We start from the raw sequence: 27,054 nt of genomic DNA, 5'->3' as shown, positions 1-27,054 counted from the left end.
GTTAAGAAGTCCAATTCAGAGGTGAGCAACTCCACCCTGCTCCAACACCTCGTCTGTCAAAGCCAGGAGGATTTGTTTTGCCCGCTGCTGGCCGGCAGCTGCTGTTTGCCCAGGACAGGCAGGGCGAGGGTGGAGGATCTCGCCAGCACACAGCAGCCCCTGGCACACAGGATGGATGTTGATGCTCTGCTTTCTGCAGCTCCTGAGCTTTGGAGCATGTTGGGACAGGTTGCTTTTGTTGGCAGGGTGCAAGGAAAGGTTACACAGAGAGAGGACTGTGGGGGCAGAGCCAGAAACTTCCCTGCAGGCTTAAGACTGGCAGAGGTTGGCAGCGAGTCTAATTGCTGCTTTTATAGCAGGACAGAATGGAAATGACTGCTGGGTGGAACCCAGCTGTCCGTGACCCTGGACACAAGCCCTGCCTAAAGCTGCTCCTAGAAACAGGCAGGGAACAAGCAGGGCCAGGACCAGAAATACACCCAGCCCTGCCCTCAGCCAGCAGACACCCGTGTCAGGGGTGGGGGAACCAGCTCTGGTTCTGTTCGGATGCCACAGGTGGAGTTTTATTGTTTTTCTACAAAGCAATCAAGATGCTCTTCATTATGAAGCCACATCTCCTCCTTGGTAAGCAACTAGGGCTAAATCACTGCTGGGCATCTGTGGGGCCAACTGACACCACGGAAAAGCAAAGAGTGCTCATCCATCTTCCTCCCGATTACGTGCAGCCTCCTGATCCCCCACCGGCACCCAAGGGGCAAACAGGGAAAACCAACCCCCAACTACGGGACTCGTGTCCCTTGGCGCAACGTTTTTTGTGCTGGATGTAAAGGTCGGGTCTGCACAGCCCGGAGACAAGGAGATGAGAGCTGGGAGGAACCCGCCCGCATCCCGCTCCGTGCCAAGTGTGGCCGGCGGGTGCCCTCTAGTGAGCCGCCTCTCCGGGGAACGGGGCCTGTCGGGGTGCAGCCCCAGGGCTGCGTTCATCCCACTGCCAACACAACCAGCATTCAAAACAGCTGGAGAAGGGCTAAGGAACCTCCTGGCACTGCCACGAGCAAACGACGCGGTGGCTGCCCCTCCTGGGAACCTGGAGTGGCTACGGGACAGGGGAACCAGCGTAAAACCAACCCACCAAGTACTTCTTCAAGCTGGAGGTGAAGCCTAAGCCCTTCCCCTGCTGCCATGCCTGCTGTTTTTTCCAAACACATACACTGATCTACAGCCTCCCAACTCAAGACAGATGCATCCTAGGAGGAACCCCCCTCCCTGGAAAGGTGGGCGTGCAGGAAGATCACAGGCTGCTTAACTGGTAACAGGCTTTTACTTTAAAAGTTTTGTTGTTTGTTTTTTTTTTTTCCCCCCGAAACGCAGTACAAATGAAAAAAAATAAACGTTCTCATAGAATGCGCTCAATTTAATTAAAGTCATTATGCGCAGGACACAAAAACAGGTCATCAATTTTGTGAGGCATGCCTTATTTTAAATAGTGCAAACACACTGATGTTGAGCCAGCGCTCCCGCCCGTTACTGCGGGGACTGTGTGGGCGTGTATCGAGTCGTGGAGTTTTTCTAAACAAGAAAAATATATCTGAGAACAAGGGGCTGCAGGGAAAGCGGTGGGGAGATGGAGCAGGAAATCACTCTTTCCAGAACAGCAAGTCTTTATCTTTGTCAGAGGTACAACATGTTCCTGCCTTCTTCAAGTATCTCCTCAGAGCGATCCTCAGATGCTGTTATGTTTTCTAGGAGTTGGAGACTCTGAAGATAATCGCCGAGCTCAGCCGGCTGCGCCGTCCTGAAGCACCTGCTCAGTGACGGGGGCAGGCACGGGGCGTCCCCACAGATGTGTGAGCAGCAAGTGCACATCACCGGGGTTAAAAACAGCACAGAAAAACGGGGCTGCAACCACAACAGCTGCCTGTATCGCTCAGAGTAAGGTGCAGAGGGGTGCGGGGTGAGCCCAGGGGGTGTGGAATCCCACCGGTGCTGCTGGACAGACACTGCCCTGTACCCACAAGCAGGGTCTCGCCTGTTTTTTCAAAAGAGCAAGGAAAATTCCAGACACTGCAGACTGATAGCTGCAGACGGATTTCCAGAGCACAGAAGTGGCTGTCTGAAGGTCACCTGTGCTTCTGGAGCTGTTCCAAACGCACAGTTTATCATCCCCGTTATCATTTGTAGGTCTCATTCTTGCCCTTGACAGAACAGCCTCACAGTTATTTCCTTCTCAAGGATCCTGGGGCTGCTTCCCGACGCCCAGGCCTCCAGGGGTTTTGCTCAGCTTACAAAGACAGAATGGAGACCAGCGCTCTGGCTCTCCCTTCAATCACTGGCACCTTCCAAAAGGGTCAGCCTTCACTGAAGGCCTCTAGTGAGAGCATTTTGTTTTTTCTTCCAGGACCAGAGGATGAAGCTCAGCAGAGGCAGAGTGTGAGCAGGCAAAACCAAGGTACCCCGATGGGTTTTGAGCCAGTTTCCACTCCATTTCCACTCCTGTTTGTCCAACAGTCACTTTTTCTCTGCAAGGGCAGCTTCTCCCTAACAGATACAATCTATGCTGGATGCAGAAGGATGAAGCAGACCCTGGCAAGCTACATTATGGTTTCCACCACAGTCGTGCACCACAAACAATACGTAACACGGGCAAGAAGTTCATCGCAGTCTTTGTGGAAACACTCACTGTTCAGAAGAAATAAGCACTCTGGGGAGCTGCTCCAAAGGATCTCTGTAATTCATGTAGCGGCTCTGTTTAGGCTAAACTGGCTCGATAATACATCTCAGCAGAGGAGGGACGCTGAGACTTCTGAAGCGAGCTGAAGAAAAGGCTGATGTGCTGTGTGTCAGTAAACGAGTCACTGAGTAACAAGAAGAGGCACTTAAAATGGAAATACTTTGGGCAGTAAAGGCAACATGTGCACCTCTGGTTGTCACTATAGTTCACATGCAGGTATGGTTTCACACTGCAGAGCACTACAGTTGCTGAATGGACTATACAGTTGTGAGCATCACGGTTCTCAGACTGTATTTAAATACCCACTAAAGTAAGAAATCTGCTGCTTCTGGGGATAACTGGTGCCAAAAACTTCTGGCTGAAAAGCAGAGGGATCATGAAACCTGACCTACAGGTACACTTGTGCCAGTGTGACTTCAGCAGGTTCCTGAGGAACCACAACCAATGTCACTGGAGAAAAAAAAAAAAAAAAAACAAAAACACAACCAAACAGTGAACCATATAAACCTTTTTAGTCTGGGCACTGAAAGACAGCTGCGCTCAATGCTTCTCCTAACAGCCATGCAGCAATGACTGCTAAAGATTACTAAGGACCTCTTCTCTCATATTGCACTTCATAGTAAAACCACTGTAAGAGAAAAGAACTGTCAGCCGCTACGAGACGCCGACAAAGCTCACACTATTTCAGGTAAATGCTCAGCTCCTCCAAAACAGGGGTTTCTGAATCAGGACTCCACATTAACTGCCATGTCCGTAGGAAAGTAATAGCACTGCCTGGCCAATTCTCATCTGTGCTGCAACGTAAGTATTGTAGTCGAGTGCTTTGAGCTAGTTCTTCAACCCATAACTCAAGACTGCACTTCCTTAAACGTGTCGAAGAACAGTTCTTGGCAAACTGCGTTCAGGCTTGGATTTAAGTTAAAGCAGTATAATATTCTTCTGGCTTTCTCCTGCACTAAAACTCCCTCCCCACCCCCCCACCCCCCCAAGCCCAAGCCACAACTTGGGCACTTACAGCTACACACAATGTGCTTGCGCTGCCATAGCTTATTCTTCTATAGGAAGGAAAATCAGCTGTTACATTGGGATCTCTGACGTCCACTAACGATTTCAGTTAAAAAAAGAATGAAAAACTTGACAAATGCATGTTGTAAACACCGTGGTTATACTGAACAAGAAGACACAAAGATCGTCACACTGCAAGTTATCTTGCAGACTTGCTTTTTATCACAAACTGCCACACTGACAACAATTTTCATTTAATAATAGAAGCTGCATACAGATCGCTGTAGGATTTTGGTAGGGATATTCAATCCCATTACTGGAACTTATTTCCTGACTATTGGTTTTTTTTTTTTGGTCATCAACACAAATTACACGCTTTTCAGTGTGGTCGGATCTGAACAATTCAGTAGAACTGCTTTTAGCAAAACATTTCGTTCTTAGGTGCAATCGGTTTGAGGGGGAATTCACAGTATTCGGAAGTGCCACAAAGTGCCACAACGCACCCTGCTGAGCCCGAGAACCTTAAACGGAAAGAAACTACCTGAAAAGGGAAGAAACTACCTGGCAGGAACTCCATTTGGTGATTCCAGGCAGTGACGCTGCTGATCTTAGCATGATTAAAGTGCATCACCAGCAACTTAACAGCCCTTTAGTTAAGGGAGCAATAAATCAGCTTTTCCATGTGGATTGATTCCCATGGACTTACAGATAGTGCACTACCCTCCCGGTTTTAAAATACAAACTGTAAATAACAATCAACAACAATAGTCTAAATGACAGCCAACAGAGAAATAATTGCAATGCTATGCAAAACAGAAGGTGGATCTGCCTTTTGGCAGTGACAGGCAGCAACTGCATATAGCACCTACTCTGATATCTTTGCAGAAAAACACCTTTGACATTGCAGTTTGCTGGGACCTTCCACCACACACCTGACCTGCTCGGGCTGGGCCAGCACAAGGAGTGTGGAAAAGAGCCTAGAGAAGCACCAAGGTATGAGCACTCCCTTCTCTTTTATTTTTATTCAGGTGTACTTTCTAGATTAGAGAGGGAATTAGAGAGAAGATGACAAAACGGGGTTTATTCTACACGCTGTACTGAGTTCAAATGCCTGTATACCTGAAAGGTGAAGGCATTATTGCTGCTGCTGCGTGCTGCAGGCCCTCCAAACCCTGGAGAGCAGGAAGGCTGAGAAGATGTGAGCACACTCTAGGAACTCGGAACAGGTTTAGACATTTTCCAACTGCCAGTTCTAGCTGAGTTTTAACAGCCAGTATAGCAACCATGCATAGCTCTGAAGGACAACATAAAAGCTGCCAACAGATTTGAAGCATTAAACCACAGGAAAAGAAAAATTAGTGAATGAAAAAAAAAACCTAACACCAAGCACAGCCCATAGACTAACCGGCTGCAACTGGTGTTTTACAGGACTTAAATTTTTTCCCCTCAAAGGCCCATATCCTGTCTTTAAAGCCACGCTACACTCTAAAGTGAGCATCTTCTATCTAGGCTGGCCTCATGACATGAGGCAGGTAGAAGCTGCAATGGTGCTGTAAGCACAGAGCTATGAGAACATCCCGAAGCATGCACAGAGCTGTTATAATAATTTAATCCAGCTGGCACAGATACCGAGCTAAAGCTGGACAGGCCTCCACAAAGCCATGCAAGAGAACACAGAACTGTACTAAAATGGAAAAAAAAGAATCAAGAGAAATTAGAAGATCCAATAACAAAGCGAAGTATATATAACACCCTATTCTTTTGCCGTTTGATACGTGACCTGAGATAGCTATGGATTAAAAGTTTGGGAGAACTTATTTCAAGTCTGGGAGCAAGAGGACCTTTACTTTATCTAATAAATCTACATTAAACAAACAAACAAAAAAAATCAGAAGCCAGGTTATTTACTTCTCACCGTCCTCAGGAGAACTGATCCTTGGAAAAATGGCTTATCTAAATTGCAAAGTCCTCTGTCTACCCTTCCTTCCCACCCTCTTTCCCAGTCCCGTGTATGTATAGATATATAGATATATAGATAGAGAGATATATATATATCTCAGATGCAGACTTCCCCCTTAGAAGGCATTGCACAGGGTTTGACTTATTGGAGACCACCATTCCAACAGCCAAAATTGTAACTCTTTCCAAAACTTCTTTTCTTCAAGGACCAGTTGTCAGAACAGCGAATCCTAGTGACACCACTGGGCTGAAAATATTAAATTCAGACAATTTCAAAGCTGGGGCATTGATACCAACGTGCCAGTCACTCCCTGCTGCCTGTGGGCTTTAATTCAGACGGACATTGAAAATTTACTGCAGAAGATTCCTCAGTGTTCTTGCTCAGATTTGAATCTTGTTTCTCTTTGGTATTCACTGGCCGAGCTCTGAAGTTAGGGTGCGAGTGCAAGAAAATCTTTGTGCTATCTTTTGGTGGAGAAGGCCTGAACTGGCACAACTACCCCATAAAGATCCTGATCACCATCTCAATCTCCTTCCTGCACACTGGGCAAGGTGATCTCTTTTTCTTCAGCATCTTTGCACATTTGAAACAGGCCACAAGGTGAGCAGTCCTTCCATGGACAATATTCCCATCCCGTGGTCTGTGATGGCATAAGAAGCAAGGATTTAGTAATTTTTTTATACTCTCTAAAGACTGTATTTCTTCCTCCTTTTTATGCTCAGTGAAATGCAACAGGGACTTCTTGCTTTCACATTCTCGTGCCAAATCCAAAGACTCGATAGAGCTGCAGGGATCTACATGGGATTTGTTTTCTACCACGTACAGGTCTTTGGGTTGGCCAACTGGAGCAGAAATAGTCCTCCGGCAGTCTGGGACATCGATCCCTTCATCATCATTTTTGTTTTGCATAGCATCAATGTTGGACAGAGAAAGAGAATGAGCCAGTTTGGGACAATCTGAGTACCAGTCTTTCCGTAAGGCCCAGCAGCGGTAACAGTACCGTTTGCCTGGAGAGTTAAATTTCTTGCATTTGGTGCATTGCCAGCAGTCCTGAGGAATGATTGAGGCAGACAAAAACAGCACCAAGTTAGCGTATTCTTGCATACAACTTGTTTCCTCTACATAGGAAAAGCAGCAAAGAAACTTCATCAAAAAAGGACATTTATTACCGAGTATAAGCTGGCGAATGCGTGACTGCTAGTTTGCTTATCAGCACCTCAGAAAGCCTAAAGAGAATTTGACTACCCCTGTGCATTTTACAGATGCGGATCTCCTAAGCATTAAAATCTGTCCTTCCTTCCTCTCAGCCTTCAGCACTCTGGAAGAATACAATGTTCTCAAGCTGTGCTTGAATTTTTATTGAATTTTTATTGAATTTTCAGTATCTCACTCTAAATTCAATGGTAGAGCTCCTGGAATCAGTCAGGAATGTATCTCCCAGATTCACTAATCACTTAGCATCTGTTCAATCTGCACAACTAATAGCAACTTACTTGATTACCCCCCACAGCAAGGGCAAGAGCTGCCCAAGTTCAGAGCTATATGATTCAGCTGTCCAATGCCAGGGACATCCTAATTTGTCAAGGATGCAGAGTCTAGAAAATTATGCTAAAAAAATTTTGGTGTCATCAGCTGCAAAGAGTATCACGATACACTTTCAGTGACTTACAACAAAACCTCAAAAGGCAGCCTGCAGGCCTGGGAGACAAAAAGGACAGATGAAAGAACACAAATTTCATGTCCCTCCACATCCATCATGAGGGAATTCAGAAGAGGAATGAGGTAGTGGGGAGGGGTGACAGCCCAGTAATTACTGCTTATTCTCCTTCCACCTTGTTTTTTCATTTAAACAGGGAAAAGAGCTGTGGTCTGCCCTTAGAGGCACTGCAAGGGCAACGACATTATACCAGCAGGCAGACAGGCTCTCCTCCTGACAAAGGCCATACAAACATCTCTGAAGTGGATTTTCTTCTCATCCCAGACACCACCACAAAACAAGTGACAGCTTCAGAGCTGGCCTGGACACTGAGGACTCAGTGGAACCCTGATCCTGACACAGAAATTTCCACTAACAAGGGGTTTTTTTCTGGAGTATGAGCACTTCAGTGATTACAAAGGGCCTACTTTAGATTTCCCAATCTCTGCCAAGGACTGTACTCCAGCTTTCCTTTCAGAGGACAATACTGAGTTAAAACATGCATGGATATTGCTAATACTAACTGCACATAGCATTAGACTGACCATGCTGTAAACTGAGAGCCTAATCTTCATCCTCTTCCTGGGTGTGTGAAGGGACAACTTAAATCATGAGTAAGATAACAGTGGTTGCCCACGCTGACATTACGTTACCTGGGCACAAAAGGGATGAACAATGTAGAAAAAAGGAGCCTGATCTCCTGGTCAAAAAACCCTCTTAGCTAAAAAACATATAAATTCTCTCACATTGCCATAAAAAGTGGCCAAAATTATGAAAGTTCCAGGACTGCCCTGTGGCCCGGAGAGAAACTCGGTGTCTTTGGGCTGTGTGGGTCAGAGCATTCAAGGGCTGTCAGTGCTCACTGCCCATCCAGTTTAGAATTTATCAGAGCCCTGAGGGGTCAGGGCCAGACCAGGTCAAGCCAACTTCTCTACACTCCTTCACATAGGTAACAAAAAAAAAAAAAGCAAGCTTTTTTGGCTCGATTTTTTCACCTTTTTTGGCCTCTGAAACCCTTAGAAGAATCAGCTTCTCCTACCAGATCCAGTAGTAACTGTAGGATGAGTTTTTCCAACTACAGTTAGGATGCAGGACGCTCCAAGGCAGGAACGCTGACCTGAAGGATCCCTACCTCAGATGCAGCTTCTGTATCTGTGTCGTCACTTAAGCACTGAGAATCCTCCAAGTCATGCACACATTCATCCTCTGTTACCTGGAAAGAGTGGAAATGTTGTTAGAGGGGCACAATAATCTCTGGTTTTGATGTGCCTGGCACTGTGCACCAAACCTAAAATGACTATATAATTGCCATGATAATTAAGTCATTTCTACAAGTGCATGAAGAGCCATTTTATGCACTGTATCTATTCCAGGACGTTGACAACTGTTGCTGGGCTGGTTTACAGTTGTATTTGCCTGTGGTCAACTCATACCTCCCTCTGATGCACACGAGAATCATACAAACAAACAGATACACACCTGAGTGGTCCTACTAATTTCCATGCCAGAAATCATGAACTCAATCCTTTTAACACACATTTGATTAATTACCCGTGACCAATCTCACTACCACCTCCACTAGCAGACTCCAGCCAGCCATTGAATGGTAACATCCAGTACATTGAATGGTAACAACATAAACTGAGATTTTCCTCTTCAAGTTTTTCATTTACGAGTCTTACAGATATTGGTTAGAAATACAGTAAAGTTGCTGCTAGAGTTTTCATTTAAAATTAATTTTGTGCTTTGAAAATACATGCATTTAAACCAAAACCCAAGGAGACTGACTACACAGGAAAGCTATCACCCCACGTATGGAATGGTGACAGCCTTTTCTAACCAGTTTAAACTCTGGATGGTTACATATCTAGCTCCTTCAAAATCAGCACAGCACCACGAGCTCAATTCAACCAGGCCAGCGGGTGGAACACATGCACTGTGGCTGTTCAAAGAGTTACCTTTTTGTCATCTTCTTTCACTTCTTCGCAGTCAACCACTTCTACCTTGACTGCAGCACTGCTCTGATCTGACGGAGATTCGTTGAGGAACCACAAGTCATCAGTAGTATCTGAAACAACAGCAGTGTCTATGTCCTGTTGGAAAAGAAAGAGACCACTTAGAGCTCAGGTTAGCAGCAGCAGCACCGCGGCCACTGTCACAGCGAGCACCTCTCCCCTTTTCCTCGCTAACAGCCTGGGCAGCTTCTCCAGCTACCCCTGGGAGAGAAAGGGGCAGCTCACTACTCTCACAAGACACCCAACTTTTCTCAAGCAGCACTCTGCTCATTCCCCTCACCAGCCAGCCACCACGCTACAGCCAGCTGCACCACGTTAACAGCGTTCAACCCAGAAGAGGGGCAACTCCTGAAATACAACCAATGCTCTGGAGTGCAGAAGGACCTCCAAGGGCTGAACACAGCCTTCAGAGAGCACCTAGTTTATTTAAGAACACTAAAGGTAACCAACCACCTGATGTGAAAGGCTGGGACAGGAACACACAAGGGAGAGGCTGAAAATCCTGGAGTGGGAAGGGGAAAAAAAGAACAAGAATATTTTATTTACTTGGAACCCAAAAGAGGAAAGGAAGAGAATACAGCACACCTATTTAAAATGTCTACACACCTGGTTAGTCTGAATATCTGTTGATCCATTACTTCTGGACTTGTAATTGCTTCTGAGGTTGCCTAAAAACCACCATGGAAGACCAGCTACATCCCATTCCTCAAACACTAGGTCCAGCTTAGGCTTCTTGCTTTTAGAGAGGTTTTCTATTAAGTCTTTGTCTGTAAGAGCCAAGTAGAATCTAAGTCATGCCACACCTACATTATTTAAGAGACTAGCAGAGAAAAATTTGGCCCCATTCGATTTTAAAAGTCTTTTCTTGCTCCTTCTTACAGCCAGTTACTGCTCAGAGCTTTGGGGTTTGTACGAGTGTGCTGGGATGTCAGATCTGCCGCACGTCGGTACTCGTGGATCTACCCAAGTGAACCTGGCAAAACAGTCACTGCACAGCCATCAGAGGTCAGAGGAGCATCCCGGTGCCTCCGTAACAGTACACGTTCTCTTTAGCTTTACCTTAAGACTCAATACAGAAACACAAACACTTCTTTCAGAGCTCTAAACCAAGTCAACACTGAGTAGGTTTCCTGAGCAACTTTAGATGCAGAAAGAACTGGTTTGAATTTAGTTCCAATTTCCAGCGATGGGAGCTCCTGAATTCCCAAACCAAGCTCAAAATAGGAAGCAGGAAGGTAAGAATCCATGCTCTGTAACCCCATGCTTCAGCCTCCTTTTTAGCCCATGCAGTTTAGTCTATGATCCTTAACTCAGCTTCTGAATTTCAAGATAACCTTGAATCTCTCTCTCTCTCTCTCTCTTCAGTGCCAAGAGTTTCAAAGGCACAGACAAGGACTGTTTCTACCTCTTTTGTACATGCAGCCAGGAAAATATCTACCACTCTCATTTGATCTGGAAATACCCACACTTGCAAAGAAGATTTGGTTTTACAAATTAGGTTCCTTGATATGAGAACAACGTGAGAATAGAAAGTAGAAAAACAGGAAAATTGCTTCTGTAACATCAGAAATCCATATGAGTGAACCAGTGAGAAATCCCCAGACATTAAAACAAAGGAAATGTCTACATACAAAGGAGCTGTACTACACTTAAGCTGGATAGAAAAAAACATGTCATTGTTATTCAGTTCCCTGATTGGTTTGCAGGTAATGACTGCAGACAGCTCAGGCTGTGTTCTATGTAATCAGAGGAGAGAGTCCCTTGGGAAGATAAATAGATACAAGTATAATTTCAGCATTTAAAATACCCTTCAGCAAGGTCTGTACGATTTCTCATGGCATTGTTTAGTGATAGATGTGCTTTTGGGGCTTAACCTGCCATTTTATTCAAAGTGTTTGTTTATTTATGAGACCAAATACCCAAGCTTGAAAACACGTCTATCATAAAATACCTTTGGCGAACATTTGCAGTTCTCTCAATCTTTAGCATAACCTGATGATTTTTAAAGATTATATTCCACAACAGGTTTTTATTAGTCTCCCAACATCCTCCTCCAGCATTTTGCTGAGGCAGAGCTCAACGTGTCACACTGGAGAAGGAGCGGAAAAGCCTGGACACATTGTGTTACTGCAGAAGGGCTGGCACTCACCTTCATAATTCTCACATTTTTGCTCTGAGGTAGTCAAAGCAGAAGAATTGCTTTCACCCTCCATGACGCCCATGTCAGAACCTTCTTGCTGGCTAAACTGCATGAAGGAAGGAAAAAAAGAGATGTTAGTCTATCAGAGCTTATAGGGACAAGGGGATGTAGCACTTCCATTCCGAGTCACCAGCTGCAGTACAAGACCAAGAAGTTATGAAGAGAAATAAAAGTTTCTGAACAAAAACTACACACTATTAATAACCCTTTAGGAAGGCTAATGCATCTGTAATCAGCACAAAAAATATACTTGCAACCTAGGAAAAACCTTAAGATTGGCAGAAGTCCAAAAATTGCCATCTTTAATGCAGTAACTGTGATTTTTGTGACTCTCTGGCCCCTAATGTGAACAAACACCTCCCACATCAGACCACCCTTATCCCAAAATATACCTGGAAACAAGTTTTGAATGTACAAAGATTTTTCCTAGGTTTCAGATTCTGCCTGAAAGCTTCTGAAAACAATCCTACTAAACACAAAACTTGTTCACACGTTTTAGAAAGCTTAATTATTTGGCAATTCCTACTCAGAGAGGGGATGGGAGAGAGGAGGGAAAGACACAGAATACAGAGCAGACTGGAGGAACTGAGGACTAGAAGTGCTACACCCCAGAGAAACGCGCTCAGAGACTGGTACTCTGTTATGAAGAGAACAGAGAAGGGTCACTCTGTCCCTGCTCTGTGGACTCCCAAGAACTTTTCAGGAAGGTGAGGACCTGGCAGCCAAGCAGCACAAAGTTCTGGCAGTCCACCATGCACAGGTACAGAGAAGGGGCACTCTGTACAACAAAAGAAACCACCAGGCAGTGGGTTTACCTTCAGCTGGTCTTGGCTTGGCTTATCGACGCTCTGATCCTTTGCGAGATTCTGTGCAGCATCTAGATGGCAGGTAAAACAAAAGAAAAAACCTTCCCTGGTAATAACCATTCTCACAACACAGAGGGTCTTCAGCAAGCAACCAACGAGCCAGGCTTGGCAGACCTCTAAGTACCCCTTTAGAGAAACAGAGCCCTTTCTTCCTCAGCGAGCTGGCCATTTCCTAGAGGCACGACTCCAGCATTCCCAAGGCTTTGCTAGGTGGGTATGGAGGCATTAGCCTATGGAATACAGAATCTATGCCTCCTTAGAGATGAAGCTTGAAGAAACCTCACAGTATGTAAGAGCCTTCTTACCAATGTGAAAAATCGTTTGGGTTTGGGTTTTTTTTTTTCTTCCTACAGGCTGTCCTGGCATCACAAGCTCTAGGTCCTTTACACATGAAGTCTGCATGGAGGCAGAGCGTGGGGACTCTCACTTGAAGGCTGGATCAGGTCCATGCTGAAGAAAGTGAACTGAGAAGAGTAAGATTTTTATAAATACCTGAGGAGACCGTCTCTTCCAGCTTAGACTGAGACAGAAAAAATGCCTTCCTTAAAGGGTGTGGACATAAAGAACAATGACTAGACTAAAGAAGGGAAAATTCCATGAAGAGCAAGCTCTTTCCTGGGGAACTGTGTACACCCATAGCACAATTTAATCCAGACGATTACACTGGCCCCAAGAGCTAATTATAAGGCCAACCTGAATAGCAAGAACAATCAAATTAACAGACAGCTTTCTACATAATGGGAGAGCTGAATTTAGGAAGCCTACCCTTTAAACGGAATGACTTGCTAGCGAACAGAAGATGCAAGGATGGCTCCTGCTTGCTCCCCTTTCAATTTAGGGGAGAAATTCCCTGCGGAATGCCAGGCAGACAGGAACAGTCCTGTTCACACCATGAATCGTGGCACTGATGTGAAGACACTGAAAACTGCTGCTACAGGCAGAAAAGCGAACTACAAAGTGGTCCATAAAATGGACCAAACCACAGGATCACAAAATGACATGGCTCTACCCTATATTCTTTGCCCTCCATACGTTAGTTCAGCTTTCCCTTTTTCCCTTCCACCACCCTAAGGCTTCTGCAGCCACTGATTATTTAATACCTGAAGGAAAAGAGAGGCCAACTGGCTCATCTCTAATTGCTTTGGCTCTGCAGGGGCATTAGAAGAGGTGAAGACTTACCCTTCTCGCACTTGATAAATAATGGAAACTAGTCTTAAACGCTGTGTGAGAAGACACTCCACTTAGCAGAAGGCTCCTTTTTTGAAGCCAACATATACTAGACAAAATGTCCATAAAGTGAGGTATTCCTAAATATACCTCATGCGAGTTACACTTGGAGTGAAAGCTGGCCAAGGACTCCATCTGATAAAGAGCAGTATGTAAGAGCTTAGTCTTCATTATCAAGATGTACTGCAGTCACTTGTCTTTCTACAAGTGTGCTTAAAAGAAGTGGCTGAGATAATGTGCAAAATGATGTGCTGATAAGCACTGATTTGGCTAATGAATACAAGCAGCTATTACAAAACACGGAAGACCTCTTTAAGCCCTCTGGCACTTCTACTTATTCCTATGTTGTGATGAAGGCTAAAAACCATACCTAGAGTCATCCTTCCTATGCATCTGTCAAAGGTCTGGTCTGCCAAGCTCGTTTCGTTTTGTAGTCACACACATACACAAGCAGACACGGTGGTATAACTCAGTGATCATCTCCCTAAAGGAACTGCATTTCCTTTGGCAGGTTTAAAAATAGTTACACCATGACTGGACCATACACGCACACCCAGGCACACGCACAGAGCCACACGCACACACCAAACAGAAGGGGACAGGGCAGCAGAGGAGAGTGTTTTCCGCTGGGATCCTTTGCTCTCCACATACACTGCCTACAGGGAAGAGGCCAGGACACCACCAGCGGGGGAAACAGCACTCACACAGTTATTCTGTAGGTAACGTGTTTACAGAGAGTCCACTCAGGAAGATGCTTTTACATAAAAAGAGAAAGGGGACCTCAGAGGCACCAATACATGGCACAAAGCAGAGGACTAAGCACTTCAGGACCATGTTTTCTCAGTTTCTGAACTCGCACAAGCTTTTATGTACATGTGCAAAACCAGTTCTCCATAAGGGCTTAGTCTAAGTCCATTATTATCTGCTTCGAGACCCCCAGGAAGTACGGCACAAGACTCCACAGCTCTCCTGGTGCAGGTCCCTCATGATTTGCACACTTGTAGCTTCATCAGTCTTTTTTTCAAATTAAGATTACCAGCCGTACAATGGAAACTGGCTGCAAGGAAGCCATCAAGTGAGATTAATTTAAGAATAAATGTTAGTTTATGACTGAAGGACTTTTGATGTAGATAGATTTGATTTCTCTTATGAGCTGGGAAAGTAACAGTGACCTTTAAAGGTTCAAGTGTTCGATTAAAGCCCAGACATCTTTGGCTTGCAAAACTGGGCTGAGTTTCCAGCACTCATATTCAATCTCAAGACTATGAAACGAAGTGAGAGCAAGAAGTCACAGCATGCTATGAAACTGAGAAAAGGCTGAGAAATCAATAATGATTTGGATGGGATACTTTAGCCATGTTGATTTATACATCCACAGTATTCAGCTCTGTCAACGTGCTTCCAGACAATGTTTCTGCTGCTCCGAGGTTTGGCCCCGTTACTCAAACAGCTAACTGATTTCCTATCACAGCTACTGATGGTGGACACACAGGAAAGACACATACTCAGAGATTGTCTTGTCAAAGCCTTCATTAGTAGTTTGTTCCAACTTCAGAAACATTTCTCTTTTCTGAGTATCATTACTTACCCAAGTTACATCAACACTACATTTGAATATACTTGCCCATACTGTGACAAACCTACCTGCCATTGCAGCAGCAGTCAGGTTCCGTTTCAACATGTCATAGACTGGGCTGTGGGAAAGAAGGCAGCAGTTAATACCCACAAACAGCATCACCCTTTTAAACCAAGGACAGAAATTCCTTTTTATTATCCAGAGAGACACTGGGGAACTGCAGTGGGGTTTTTCTGCCACTCCTAAATGCTTGCTACAGAGAAGTCTAGCTTAGAACTTAACTAAAGGATGCGATTTTTTGCTTAAGTATGAGAACAAGGGCCTGAGAAGATGCAGAAAAAGAAAGGAGAAAAAGATGTCACCTCAAGCAGCTCACTGCCTGGACCATTCAGAACTGGCTTTTCAGAACAAAGGAGCTCAACTCAGAGTTGTCAAATGCATTACCAATAAGGCACTGAGCAGGGCACTTGGTATTCACGGAGGTTTATGTGACAGAGAACAGAAAGTGACACCAGGAGTCTCCTGTCTCAGCAACCACTATAATACAACATACGTTAAAGGTGACTTTTTCCTACCTTGGGTCTTTTACAGAGAAGCTCTCCAGCCCCAGCAGTTCTCCCAGCTGATCGCCTCCACAATAGACCATGTGTTGCTGTCTTTTGTCATATAGCTGCCTCACCATTATATACTGTCCTAGGTAATGCATGACCTGTGGACACATACCATACCATTAGCCATGTCTGCAGCTGAAACCAAAGCACCAAAGACCCTGGAAATATGCTTTAGTTTATGATACTTGCCTCCTGCTACCCCCCCATACAGTGCAAGTCAAAGAGCACCTGCTTTTTATGCACATCTGCAACTCGTCCGTGCCTCCCAACCAAGGGGGAGTTATGCTTTGCCATACTGCTGTAAGGTTTGTAACTATTAACCCTCGACAAGAAGGAAAACTGAGTTGAAGATGGACAACAGCAGTCACTCTGCTATCCCACATTAAAATGAACCACGACGTGGGGGACAGCACTCATCTCAGTGAGGGCTGCAGACGGAGACTGCTGCTGTTCATGTGGAGTAAAGAGGAGAAGGAAATAGGTGTGGAGGAGGCAGAAGGCATCCACAGTTAAGAGAATAAGCTATTACTAAAGAATGACCACACTTACAGTGCTGTCGCTCAGTTTGCAAGATGCAAAAATAAGTGCATTAGTATCACAAAGAAGGGTGGGGAGGAAACGTCCTCTGAGAGCTAGGGGACACTGCCAGCTACAGCGAGGAATCCAAAGTTACAAGAGGAGAAAGCAAAGCACATTAAGCACAATATAGGCAGGTTCCACCCCTCCACTGCCCACCAAAGCAACTCTCCTGGATGACAGTGTCACCAAAAAGTTGCTATCAGTACTCCATTCACTGCAGAAAAGCCTGACTTAACTGAGTTAAAATGTTAATCTATACAAGTAACCTGCATTTAATACTCAACTCTTCCCATTTAAACCATTCAATTTGTTTTTGCAAAAATTTTTAGAAGCTAAATAAGTTATTTAAATGCATAAGTGTTTAAAATAAGTCACAGGGCTCTGCTGGAATATTTGACACATTCATAATGAAAAACCACTGCATTTAATTTTTTGCAGACAGGATACTCTTGTAAATCACAGTCAGTGTCATTTTTTTAATCTTGTACACATATTGCATTTTAATCTTAAAATAAATGAATTCACAGGGTCTCTTAGGTTTAGCTGACAAGCCATTTCAAAGGAAATTTAAAAGAAAAATATCAACTGGAATCCAATTTTTAAGGCTTGCATGCACTAAGCAGAGAGCAAGACAACTGAACAGTACCTCCTGCGTTCTCTCAGGAATGTGGCTATCCCATCTCTCCTTTCTCTATAGAGGTTTCTGATTTTCCAGGATAATTAATTCTCTTTAATATTTCACACTCATATTCCAATTCCTCCAGGAGCTCTTAAGACAATTTATGATCAATCAAATCACGGGTAAAGTATCCCTTTTGCACAGATAGGGTTTAGAAGTACAGAAAAAAAATAATAGCCAGTCCCATCCCTTCCCCACAAAGGGCCACCTCCCAAACAACCAGGGACAGGCACAATTTCAGTGCCTAGAAACTGAGCCCACCTCCTTCAGCGTGAAGGTTTCACCTTGGGCGCCCGCAACCTGCAGAATCTTCAGAAGCGGCGGTTTGGGTCGCAGCTAAAACACAAAGCACAGGGTTTTGTTTGAATGCACGCCTGCAGATCACAGCTGACAAACCCAAGTTGCCCCAAGTCAACCCGTGCAATACTTCACACCAAGCACAGAGCTGACAACCCTGGTTGGAGATGGAGGCCGTGGGGAAACACCGCTTGCCTCAGGCTAACCTGCTGAGGGCTGGTATTCTTTTTTACAAGTGATCTGCATGGACAAATGCTTAAAAAGAAGTTAGAAGGACTGGAAATCAGCACAGTCATTCTGACTCAAATGCCAGACAAAAAAAAACCCAAACAAACAAGGAATTTGGGCAGTCAGCTCTAAAGGCTTTAATCACTCACACTGTCCCATTAACTTTGATGTCATTCATCCTGTGAGGGGAAGATTGGAAACTCAGTCCCAGGCAGCAACCGATCAAAAGTACTGAGTCATGTATTCAGGAGCAGTGATGGTGCATTCGGATGGCCTGAATCTTCTCAATTGGTGCAGTGAACAAATCAGGCCTGCTCTCTACAGACCTCAGATTTATTAGGATCCACGAACAAGCACATAATAATAAGATTGCATTAAACACAAGGTGTAGTTAATTAACACCAAGGATCAGAACCCGTATTTTCTGTGGATCTCAGTCATCCACCAAAATCTTTATAAAATACAAAGCACCCCGGGAATGATGCAACTGCTCCACAACCCCTTTAGGTCTCACCCACACCCCCAAGGAGCTTCGAGTAGCAGATGAGATAGATGATGCCATATAAAACAGCACCGAGTTTTAAATAGCTACTTCCCCCCCCTACGCTGCTACTTCATCTATTCCACGAGATTTTTAACAATTCCTAGGAGAGTGCCACCACATGATCTGATGCCTTGCGTTCCCTAAAAATGTCAGCAAGCCCTCACTCTTCTCTGAAAGCTCCACAATTGTGTACAATGTTGGAATGCACGTTTCCCACACTGAATCTCTTTCGCTGTTCTCCTTGTCTATCAGACGCCAATACAGCGAGGTATTTCAGTCTGTCACAGGACAGAAAGTCCAGTCCCCAGCACGTGACGTGCTCTGCTGTTTCCTCTGCACAAGGTTTATCCTCTCAAGGCATGTAATCTGTGCTAGCTAGTAAAGATCTTCACCTACCAGTGTTAGGTGGGTCCACCTGTGTCTCACGGCCAGCCCTACTTTCTGCCTATATAAAAGCAATTGCAATCTCCCTTTCCCTTCTCAAAAAAGCAGAGCCTGGTTGCAGCCCTAGAACATCTCCCCAGGAGACAGCTTGAGCTGCAGCAGCACCATTTTCCTACACAAGGTAAGGAAGGAGAGCAGGTTTTTGTTGCTTGTCATTAATGTAGTTTATCACTCAGCTACCACCAGTATCATGGTATTTGTTCCACTGTTTTCTAATATTGCAAAAAACCCCACCTCTGAACACGTCTGGTCTGCCTGTTTTCTCATTATTATATTTGTTAAAAGCATTTTCAAGCTCGAACAGAACAGCTCATGTCCAGCCCCGAGTCTCTTTCTCAAAAACAGCCTTTTCACTATAAAAAAGCTCAGCACAACTGAAATAAGTGCTTGTATCAGCACATGGGTTTTAATAAGATGAAATTATGTGTTTACATTCATTCATTTCTCTAATGACCACTCTCAAATGGATTTTGAAGTAACTTCTTATACAGCGCTCTCTGATTAAAGAAGTAACCTAGTCAGCGTGATTATTTTAAAATGGGCCCCTAGCTACCACAGTACAGCCAAAATGGAAGTGTTTATTCCACACTGCTTAGGACACCGAGTGTTGACAATCAATATTTTGCTACTAATATCAGAGCCTATTTACTTTTTTTTTTTTAAAATGCAGAGTGAATCAAATAAATAAGCATATACATCAGCTCTGTACAGAACTTGGCTACATTTCAAAGCTTCTAAATTAAGCCTCAAACGGGAGGCTCGCTCAGCTTCCCATCAGCTTATTTCTACTCCTGCCCCATCCCCTCATATTGTGGAGATGCTTTTTACAATGGATTGGCTCTGAAGGCTGGATGCCTGGCTTAGAGAAACCTTTCTGATTTTTTTTTAGACTAGATTTCTACTGTTATTGTTTGCAAATGTCTCTTCTGCGACTGGCTGTCAACATGGTATTGAGCCATACTCAAAACACACACAGGCCATGTTGGCCTTGGCTGGCAGCTACAACTACCTTTTGTTCCAGGGACATTCTAGAAATAGTTGATAAGGGGAGAACAACACGTTCAATACGTACGTAAATTGACTCCAAAAAAGGCACGGGGATGCATTATTGACTAGACAGAGTTCAGCACACAAGCTTATAAAGCTTTGATACAAGTCAGTGTCCAGCACTAGGAGGAATGCTGTACGTGGAAAACTTCAAGTACAGGTCCAGTACAAAAATTTACATTATACAATGTGCATTATACAGTTTCTTGTGTGGCCAGTTTTAACTGCTTTTTCCCCTCCTCCGTCTTAAAACATTCATAAACCATTGATCTGATAGTGAAAGCTAACACAACTCAGGATAAAAGCCCTACTCCATTAGGCTAAATTTTTCTTACTTAAACGTACTTGGGAGAGCTTTGATTTGATGGAAGGAATCACTCCTTTAGCGAGGAAAAAGCAGGGAAGGTAAGTGGGAGAGAGACTTACCTGGTTAACTTGTCTGAGTGCGGTTCTGCAGGCGTTCTCAGCTGGGGGATGCTGGGCAGAGCTTGAAGATGTCATTGTGGCAGTGATTAGCTGTTTACAGCACAAACCTATAAATGAGAAGGTTCATGGACCAGTTAAACTGAGAAACCTGATCTTGAGTTTAACTACTTCCACTTCTTAGAAGCTTCAGGAAACCAGCGTTTAAAATTAGCCCTGCATGCATATCTTAACTGACTGCTGTATAATGCTAATGTCACCTGCTTTGTCCAAAGCTCACTCTCTCTGTCCAAACGGGTCTGCTTTGTCCTACCCAAGCTGCATGCAGATGCCCAGTGCCTGACAAACAGCCGTGTGAGAACTGGGACAGACCTGCTGTGGCACTGAGGGTGCTTTGGCTCTGCCCGTCTCTGAAGTGGCACAACACGGTGAGGAACTTGGGGACCTGCCAGCCTCCATCGGGCCCCTGGTAAACTCTTAACATGGTGAAGTCCTTGAGTCAGAGGTGGGGAAATAGAAACTGAGTCACAATCAACCACAATGGAAATCTTCACAGGACAATACCCCCCCTGATTACCCAAAAGGAAGAGTAGTCAGTGCTGATGGCAATGATTAACACATTCCCCACCTTATCCAAGAGCTGAAAACCTGCCAAAGCTGCTGCAGCCTTCATCCCAAATGACTAGATGCAGGCTCTAAATTAACTAATTTTAACGGCATTATGGAGTAAGGAGGTGAAACGATCCTTTCCTGGAAAGGAACAAAAGGGGAAGTCCTGCAGCGATTTGAATTTGTCAAGCCCTATCAGTTTCAGTATCCACCCAAAGAGCACAGCTTCATATGCAGAATAATCTGTAATGACTCATGTTCACAGCACAATTCAGTTTCATCTGCCCCACACAACAGGTTTGAAAACTTCTTTAAATATAAAGACAAAGGATGGTGTAAATTATCAAGCCACTGGAAAAAAAAAAAAAAATTGAACCTGCTGGACAAGGAACTTAAGTCTTCACGTTAGTCTCAGCACTAAAGCTCAGTTCAATATACCTGTAAAATCGTTGTGTGTGTCCCTGGACCTAGTTACAATAAAATCTCCATTTCAATGTGAATCTGGTTGCATTTCTGTAGGCAATACGGAAACAAGTTCAGCAACTGCCATTTTTGTAAACTTAAGGCTAGAACATGAGATGAAGTATAAAGACTGGCTCCTGAATTTCCCTCAGCAGAGTCAACTTTGGGAAAGTTTTCACTGGAATCTGGAAGAAGTGTCAACTTCTAACCCATGCAGTAGTTTAAATTCTATTTGAAAATGTGAAGCTAAAAAACTTTCAAAGCAACACCTAAATTATTTCACAGAATTTTCCAGATACAGTACATGAATTTGTTACTACTACATCAGTTATAAGGAATGTGAGTCAGTATGATTATATTAAAAAGTGAACGCTAGCAAAATAACCAGACTTATCCCCGAGGAATGTAACCAAACATCTCAAATGTAGACAAAACAGGCTGAACATCTATCTAGCAGGCAGTGCAGAAACCTCAGTAATGGCAAAAATCTGAGCTTTAGCACCAATTCAGGTTACTGACCACTGGTAACCATTCAACCCCTATCCCTCCCCTGCCCTATCTAATAAAAGGGATTTAAAATTATTTTGTTAGAGGCTTCTGATAGTTCTTACAGCGTTACATTTATCTGAAGTAAGGCACTATCAGGAATAAAATCATTCCCAAAGATCAAAAATATCTCTAAATACTTAGGAAAGCTTGCTTATTACAGTTTGGTAAATGACATAGTGACAAGATCTAGGTTGTAATTCAAAATAAGTGACTTACAACAGCTAAACCCAGTTCCATGTTATCAGAGTCTTAAAATTTAACTCAGTTTTCTACTTGATAATGCCAAGCACACTGCAACACGAACTGCCCACAGGATCCTTTACACTTTGTAAGCAGAGCTGTACTTTGTACTAGCTCCAGACAAACTTACCACGCTTGAACTTCACTGCTAAAAGAGTATCACTAGGATGGGCCAGCTGCCACCTCGGTTTCCCAGAGAGTCCCTTTGCTCCTGCCAAGAAGATTCTGGGGGTCCTTGTGCTCAAGAGCAGCTCCAGCAGCCCCGGGGGTGCTCAGTGAAGCCTCCCCAGGAGCTCTGCCACGCCTGGCTGGGCTCCCAGTCCTGCTGATGCTCTGGGCTCTGAGTCGCTCTTTCAAAAACCGCTCCTGCCGCCAACTTATTTAGTCAGGAGAGGGAGTCACTAAATACATCAGCTTGTGATAAGAGCTTGAGTTGATGTGATAAACAGTCAAAAAGGGAGACAGCAGTGGATTTCCTCTCCACCCTGCATTCCTGGAAAGGGATCCCGCTAGTCCTGGGTTAAGAGAATCAACTAAAGATCACTTCAGTTGTTTCAGTTCTGGGTTTATTAGAGAAAGGCAGGCAGGTTAGTGCCTTGCCTCCCGTCTTCACAGATAAATCACATTTCTCGTAAATTTGATTCTTAGTAATCCCAACTTCCTTTGATTATAAATTGATTTTGGGATTACTCAATGCTACCTTCACAAGCATGCAAGCTCTAAAACATGTCCAGGCTGCAGATACCCACAAGATTTATGGAGGCAGCCACCAGTCATTGTCCTGCCAAGACAGAAAAATCTCACATATTTTACCACCCTCTGTACAGAGGCTGGCCAGAAACCCAAATGGTGGAAATTCCTGGAGAACCGAGAAGCTTTTTGCTCAGTGTGAGCCCTATTCAACTTCCCCCTGCAACTATTTTCCCACCTATTTTATGCCAACTATTTTACCTCGCAACCCTGAAGTGTCTAAACTAATTTGCAGCCAACCAAACAAAGCACCAGCGAAAGTTACTGCTGTTCCCCTCTATACCTCTGGAGCTTCATATATAAAAAAATGACACTGGGCCAGAGTAGTGACTCTGAGGAAGCCATGAATCACAAGAGAGTCATGAACTAACCATTTTTTTTCCACTTGAACACTTTATATGGTCATGCACACTACAGGAACAAGTCATCTGCATGTTTTGTGAGTAAAAGTTCCTTTTCTTAAGAAATTATCCCCCCCCCCCCCGCTTTTGATGCTTAAAAAAAAAAAAGGGGGCTTGAGACAAAAGATCTTATTAATGGATCCAGAAGAGAGTGCAAGCATACAGTGCACCGACTTTTGACAGCAGTGTCTGAAAAGCTGAAGCTAAACTTCCAATTCAAGTTCACTTTTTGTTGTAAAGTCTCCTTTTAAGGAAAGAATACAGTTTCTAACTCCTGTGCAAAGCAAAAACACAGCAGGGAGTGTAAACTAGACCTTGTTCGGTGTATCTGTGAGTGCAACGGCTCACTTCAACGGTGGGTTAAGGTCTGATGTTTAAGTCTTGCCCTCAGCATCATCCTTTTTCATGCTTTCAAATAAAATTTCTACTGAACACAAACTTGCAGTATCATGTAGAGAGCAGCCCTGGAAGGGAGGCTTTAAACAAGCACTAATCTGACAAATGATTCAGAACTCCTTACGTTTGTCCCTATCTGTGGAAGCCCCTGTGAATTTTCACACCTGCAAGTCTTTCTGCCCACCTATCTCACCCGGCCTGGGACAGCACCACCACTACTCCTCCCAGTAAACCACACCTTGCTACATCCTTAGCTCCATCGATGCTGTCCCAGGGCTTCCACCTTGCTTTGGGCCGTACATTTCACCCGATCCCATCGCTGTTCCCAAAGTCCGCTGTTCCCAACAAGTCCGTACACATCCTTTGAGAGCTGCGCAATGCCAGCTGAGGGAACATCCAAGCTGCTCTTCCACTGCCACCTCCCAAGCGCTGCCTCCTCACGATTTTACTTCAGGAGACCTTGCAAGTGCTGGCTGGTTACCTGGGGGGCTTCTGGCTGGGAAGTGGCAGCAGCAGGAAAGAAAACTGAGCTGTGAATTACATGATTTAACACATTTCACACTTTATAGACTGCTTGACTTCAATTTTTGCTGTCCTGTGCTCAGTTAAGTGCTCTAATTCATTGCCTTGATATTGCCTTGGCATTCAATCAGGAAAAATATCCTCTGCTAGGACAAGTATCCAGAGAAAAGCGTAACTTCACTACGGAGAAGGCCTACAATGCATTACTTACGGCAGCAAAAGGCAGGGCTACTATTTTTAACATTTAGCCGAAACACTGATTTTAAAGAGTTCCTTTTTGGCAGCTGCTCTGGAGTAAAATCCAGACCTTCTAATACAACAAACATTTTCATTCTGAATTTCACCTGGTATGAGTTTTGTCTCTAACACAATGCATCTGCCACAAGCTGTGTGCTGCTCCCCACAGGCCTGCCAGTAACGCACCAAAATTACCCAACCTGAGATCAACGTTAGCAGTTAACAAATGTTCTACAAACGTTATGCAACACTTTTTATTGCAAAACATGTTAAGTAGGAGGAAGAACAAAACTGATTGTTTCAATTAAAAAAAAAAAAGCAGACTGGCAAATCTCCCTAAATCAGCTGTTGGCTGACAGTATTTGTTGCTGGTGATGTCCCCAACGGGGCAGCACTTCCACCCCACTGCACACCCCCTGGTTTCTATTTACCTCTGTTTCAACAGACTAAATTGGGCTTTTCTTGGGGTCAGTTTTACTAACAGCAGATACTTCTGTAAGGGAATATCAAACCAGTATCACTATTTTAACACATTCAACCATGGAGGAAGAAGTCATTCGATCACGAAAACAAGCTTCTTCACCAGATAAGGGCTGTATAACCATCCTGACTGTTCCTGTCTCTTCAGTGCTGAGCCCAGTACTTTAGAACTTAGGAGTCAAACTGAAGCTAATAATGACCTATTTTTTCACAGCGGAAAAAAAAAAAAAAAAAAAGGAGAAAAAAGCTCTTATTTTAATCGCAGCAGGACTAGCTGCGTGAAGCTCCACTTGCTAGTCTGCGGACTGGTGAACATCTAGGTGCTTTTGCACAGCTCCTAAATATACAGGCATTCGCTCCAAGTCCTATTATTACACATCTGTTTGCCATGCAAGGTCCACAGCGCACTTCTGAAGCAGGCACTTGGGATGAGAGTTTTAACCCTTTTCGATCAGGACATTTCCCACGCAGTCTCCTAGCAATAGGTGTAACGCAGGGTGGTGCTTGGCCCCTGACCTACCTGGCAGAAACAGTCGACACCGCCCTGCTTGGAGCAGGGCCACCTCCCCAGTAACCTGGGGCTGCTGGAGAGCGTTAAATGAACAGATACCAGAGCAGAAACAAATCCAAATTCTTAGAACAGCATTGGGTTCGTATTTCAGTGGCCCTTTCAATCTCACTTGTTAGATCTTCTCCAAAAGTTCATCATTTGAGCCTATGAAACTCTGCTTCTGTCAAATTTAAGTCTTAGGTAGTTTTAAGTTTGTTTCAGCTCTTTCTAACCCAGTGAGCATCACGGACCGAAATTCTGCACTACCCCAGACAGCACGCGTCAAAACTGATCAGCCTAGAAACTAGGGATCATCTTTTAAAATCCATCTGTTTAACGGGTGTGAAACACTCGTTAAACAGCTGATCTTTAAGATACCAATCCCTCCCTGAAAATACTTCCTTGTTGTTAATATTGTACCCAGCAGAGCAGCTACTTCCAACCGTTAAACTGCACAGCCTCGGGCACTGTTTTGCCCTAGAAAAGCACGGCACCGTTTAAGGTTAAAATCATGGTGTAAAAGATGACACACAGCAACAGTCAGCGCTCTGCTGTAGACAGGCCCCTTCCACACTTCTCCGAAACTTTAAAAGTTATCAACGCTGCAGAAAACTATCAGGTACGCTGATTAGAAAGTAAAAAAGCGTGCTCTGCAAAAGATGCAATAATGCCGAAACACTTGTTGCATCTCCTTTTATTACTGGAACAGACGGTATAAGCATCAGCTAACTGCAAACCATAAGCCGTCAGACAACAGTACGCTGTCCTTCAAGGTGTTCAGCACGAAATATAATTAGAGTAACAGGCAAAGTTTGGAAGCATGTTTCTGAATGGCAGTGGCAGGGCTCTCGGGGCGTGACCTCAGAGAGCCCTTGCTGTGCTTCCAGCACAACGCAGCACATGGTGCACAGCACCGCTGTACTCAGCAGGATGATGCCACTGAAACACGATTTCTTCAGTCAAACGGGAAAGTTTGGATCTTGGTTTTGACGCGCTTTTTTTTTTTTCTCCCTGCCCCTGAAGATCATTTTCAAGCAGAAATACTTTCAAGATAAGACACAGTACCCGCCCCTCCGCCTATAAATGCCCACGCACAACCCCTCGGGGTCTGAAGCCAAGAGCGAAGCTCCCGCTCCCCCAGGCCCCGTCCCACGGCACCGCGGCGGTGAGAAAGGGGGGGGCAGCCTTCTGCCGGATCCCGCCCCGCACCTCGCTCTTGGCTCCTCAGCCCCCTTCAGCCCGGCCCCCGCCGCCCTCCTCGCTTCCCCCGGCCCGGCCCGCTCGGTACCGCAGCGCTGCGCCCCCGAGCCCCGGCCTCCCGCAGCGGGCTCACCCTAGAGCTGCTCCATGGGCCCCAGGTCACCCTGCAGCCCGGGGTGAGGGGAGGGGGTCGGACGGGGGGACGAGCCCCCTACACCCCCCGAGAGCTCCTCTCCACCATCTTAGCGGGGCTCCGGGCCGCCACTTCCCCTCGCAGGCAACATGGCTGCGGCACCGCGCCATAGAGCGGAACCGGAAGCTGCCCCTAGAGAGGACCGGGAGCGCGCCCGCCCCCTGGCGGTGGAGGACCGAGCGGGAAGACCACGTGTGGCCTCACCCCCAGCCCGGTGCAACCCGGAGCCGCTTCCCCGGAGCCGCTTCCCACGGTCCCGAGCTGCACCCCCGCTCCTCCCGGGCCTTCGCCCGCCCGGCCGGACCCTCCGGCCCGGTGCGAGCCCCCCCCGGCCCCC

The 27,054-nt window shown here is 45.1% G+C and overlaps 1 protein-coding gene across 1 annotated transcript; it reads right to left on the bottom strand.

Annotated features, from left to right (window-relative positions):
• Positions 1 to 1,399: 1,399 nt before the first annotated feature.
• On the bottom strand, positions 1,400 to 26,805 carry MDM4 (MDM4 regulator of p53). The gene is made up of 11 exons (XM_074925337.1): positions 26,658 to 26,805; positions 20,132 to 20,238; positions 17,407 to 17,481; positions 15,852 to 15,985; positions 15,345 to 15,394; positions 12,423 to 12,484; positions 11,557 to 11,653; positions 10,014 to 10,174; positions 9,351 to 9,485; positions 8,525 to 8,605; positions 1,400 to 6,746 (listed from the first exon to the last, which is right to left on the bottom strand). Exons 2-11 carry the CDS (start codon positions 20,204 to 20,206, stop codon positions 6,192 to 6,194), a joined length of 1,425 nt encoding a protein of 474 aa, XP_074781438.1. The 5' UTR covers positions 20,207 to 20,238; positions 26,658 to 26,805; the 3' UTR covers positions 1,400 to 6,191.
• Between the last annotated feature and the right edge of the window lie 249 nt (positions 26,806 to 27,054).

Source organism: Athene noctua, chromosome 23 (assembly GCF_965140245.1).
Source record: "Athene noctua chromosome 23, bAthNoc1.hap1.1, whole genome shotgun sequence".
Classification (NCBI taxonomy): Eukaryota; Metazoa; Chordata; class Aves; order Strigiformes; family Strigidae; genus Athene; species Athene noctua.
The sequence above is the reverse complement of the archived record's forward strand: the minus strand, read 5'-3'. Positions and strand labels throughout refer to the sequence as shown.

Excerpts from the sequence above, each read along its gene's own strand:
- MDM4 (XM_074925337.1), bottom strand. The coding sequence starts at position 20,206 with ATGACATCTTCAAGCTCTGCCCAGCATCCCCCAGCTGAGAACGCCTGC. Across the intron at positions 15,986-17,406 it reads AAACCTTCACGCTGAAGGAG|GTCATGCATTACCTAGGACA; the intron begins GTGGGCTCAGTT and ends ATGTGTCCACAG. Across the intron at positions 15,395-15,851 it reads TTCTCTGTAAAAGACCCAAG|CCCAGTCTATGACATGTTGA; the intron begins GTAGGAAAAAGT and ends TCTTTCCCACAG.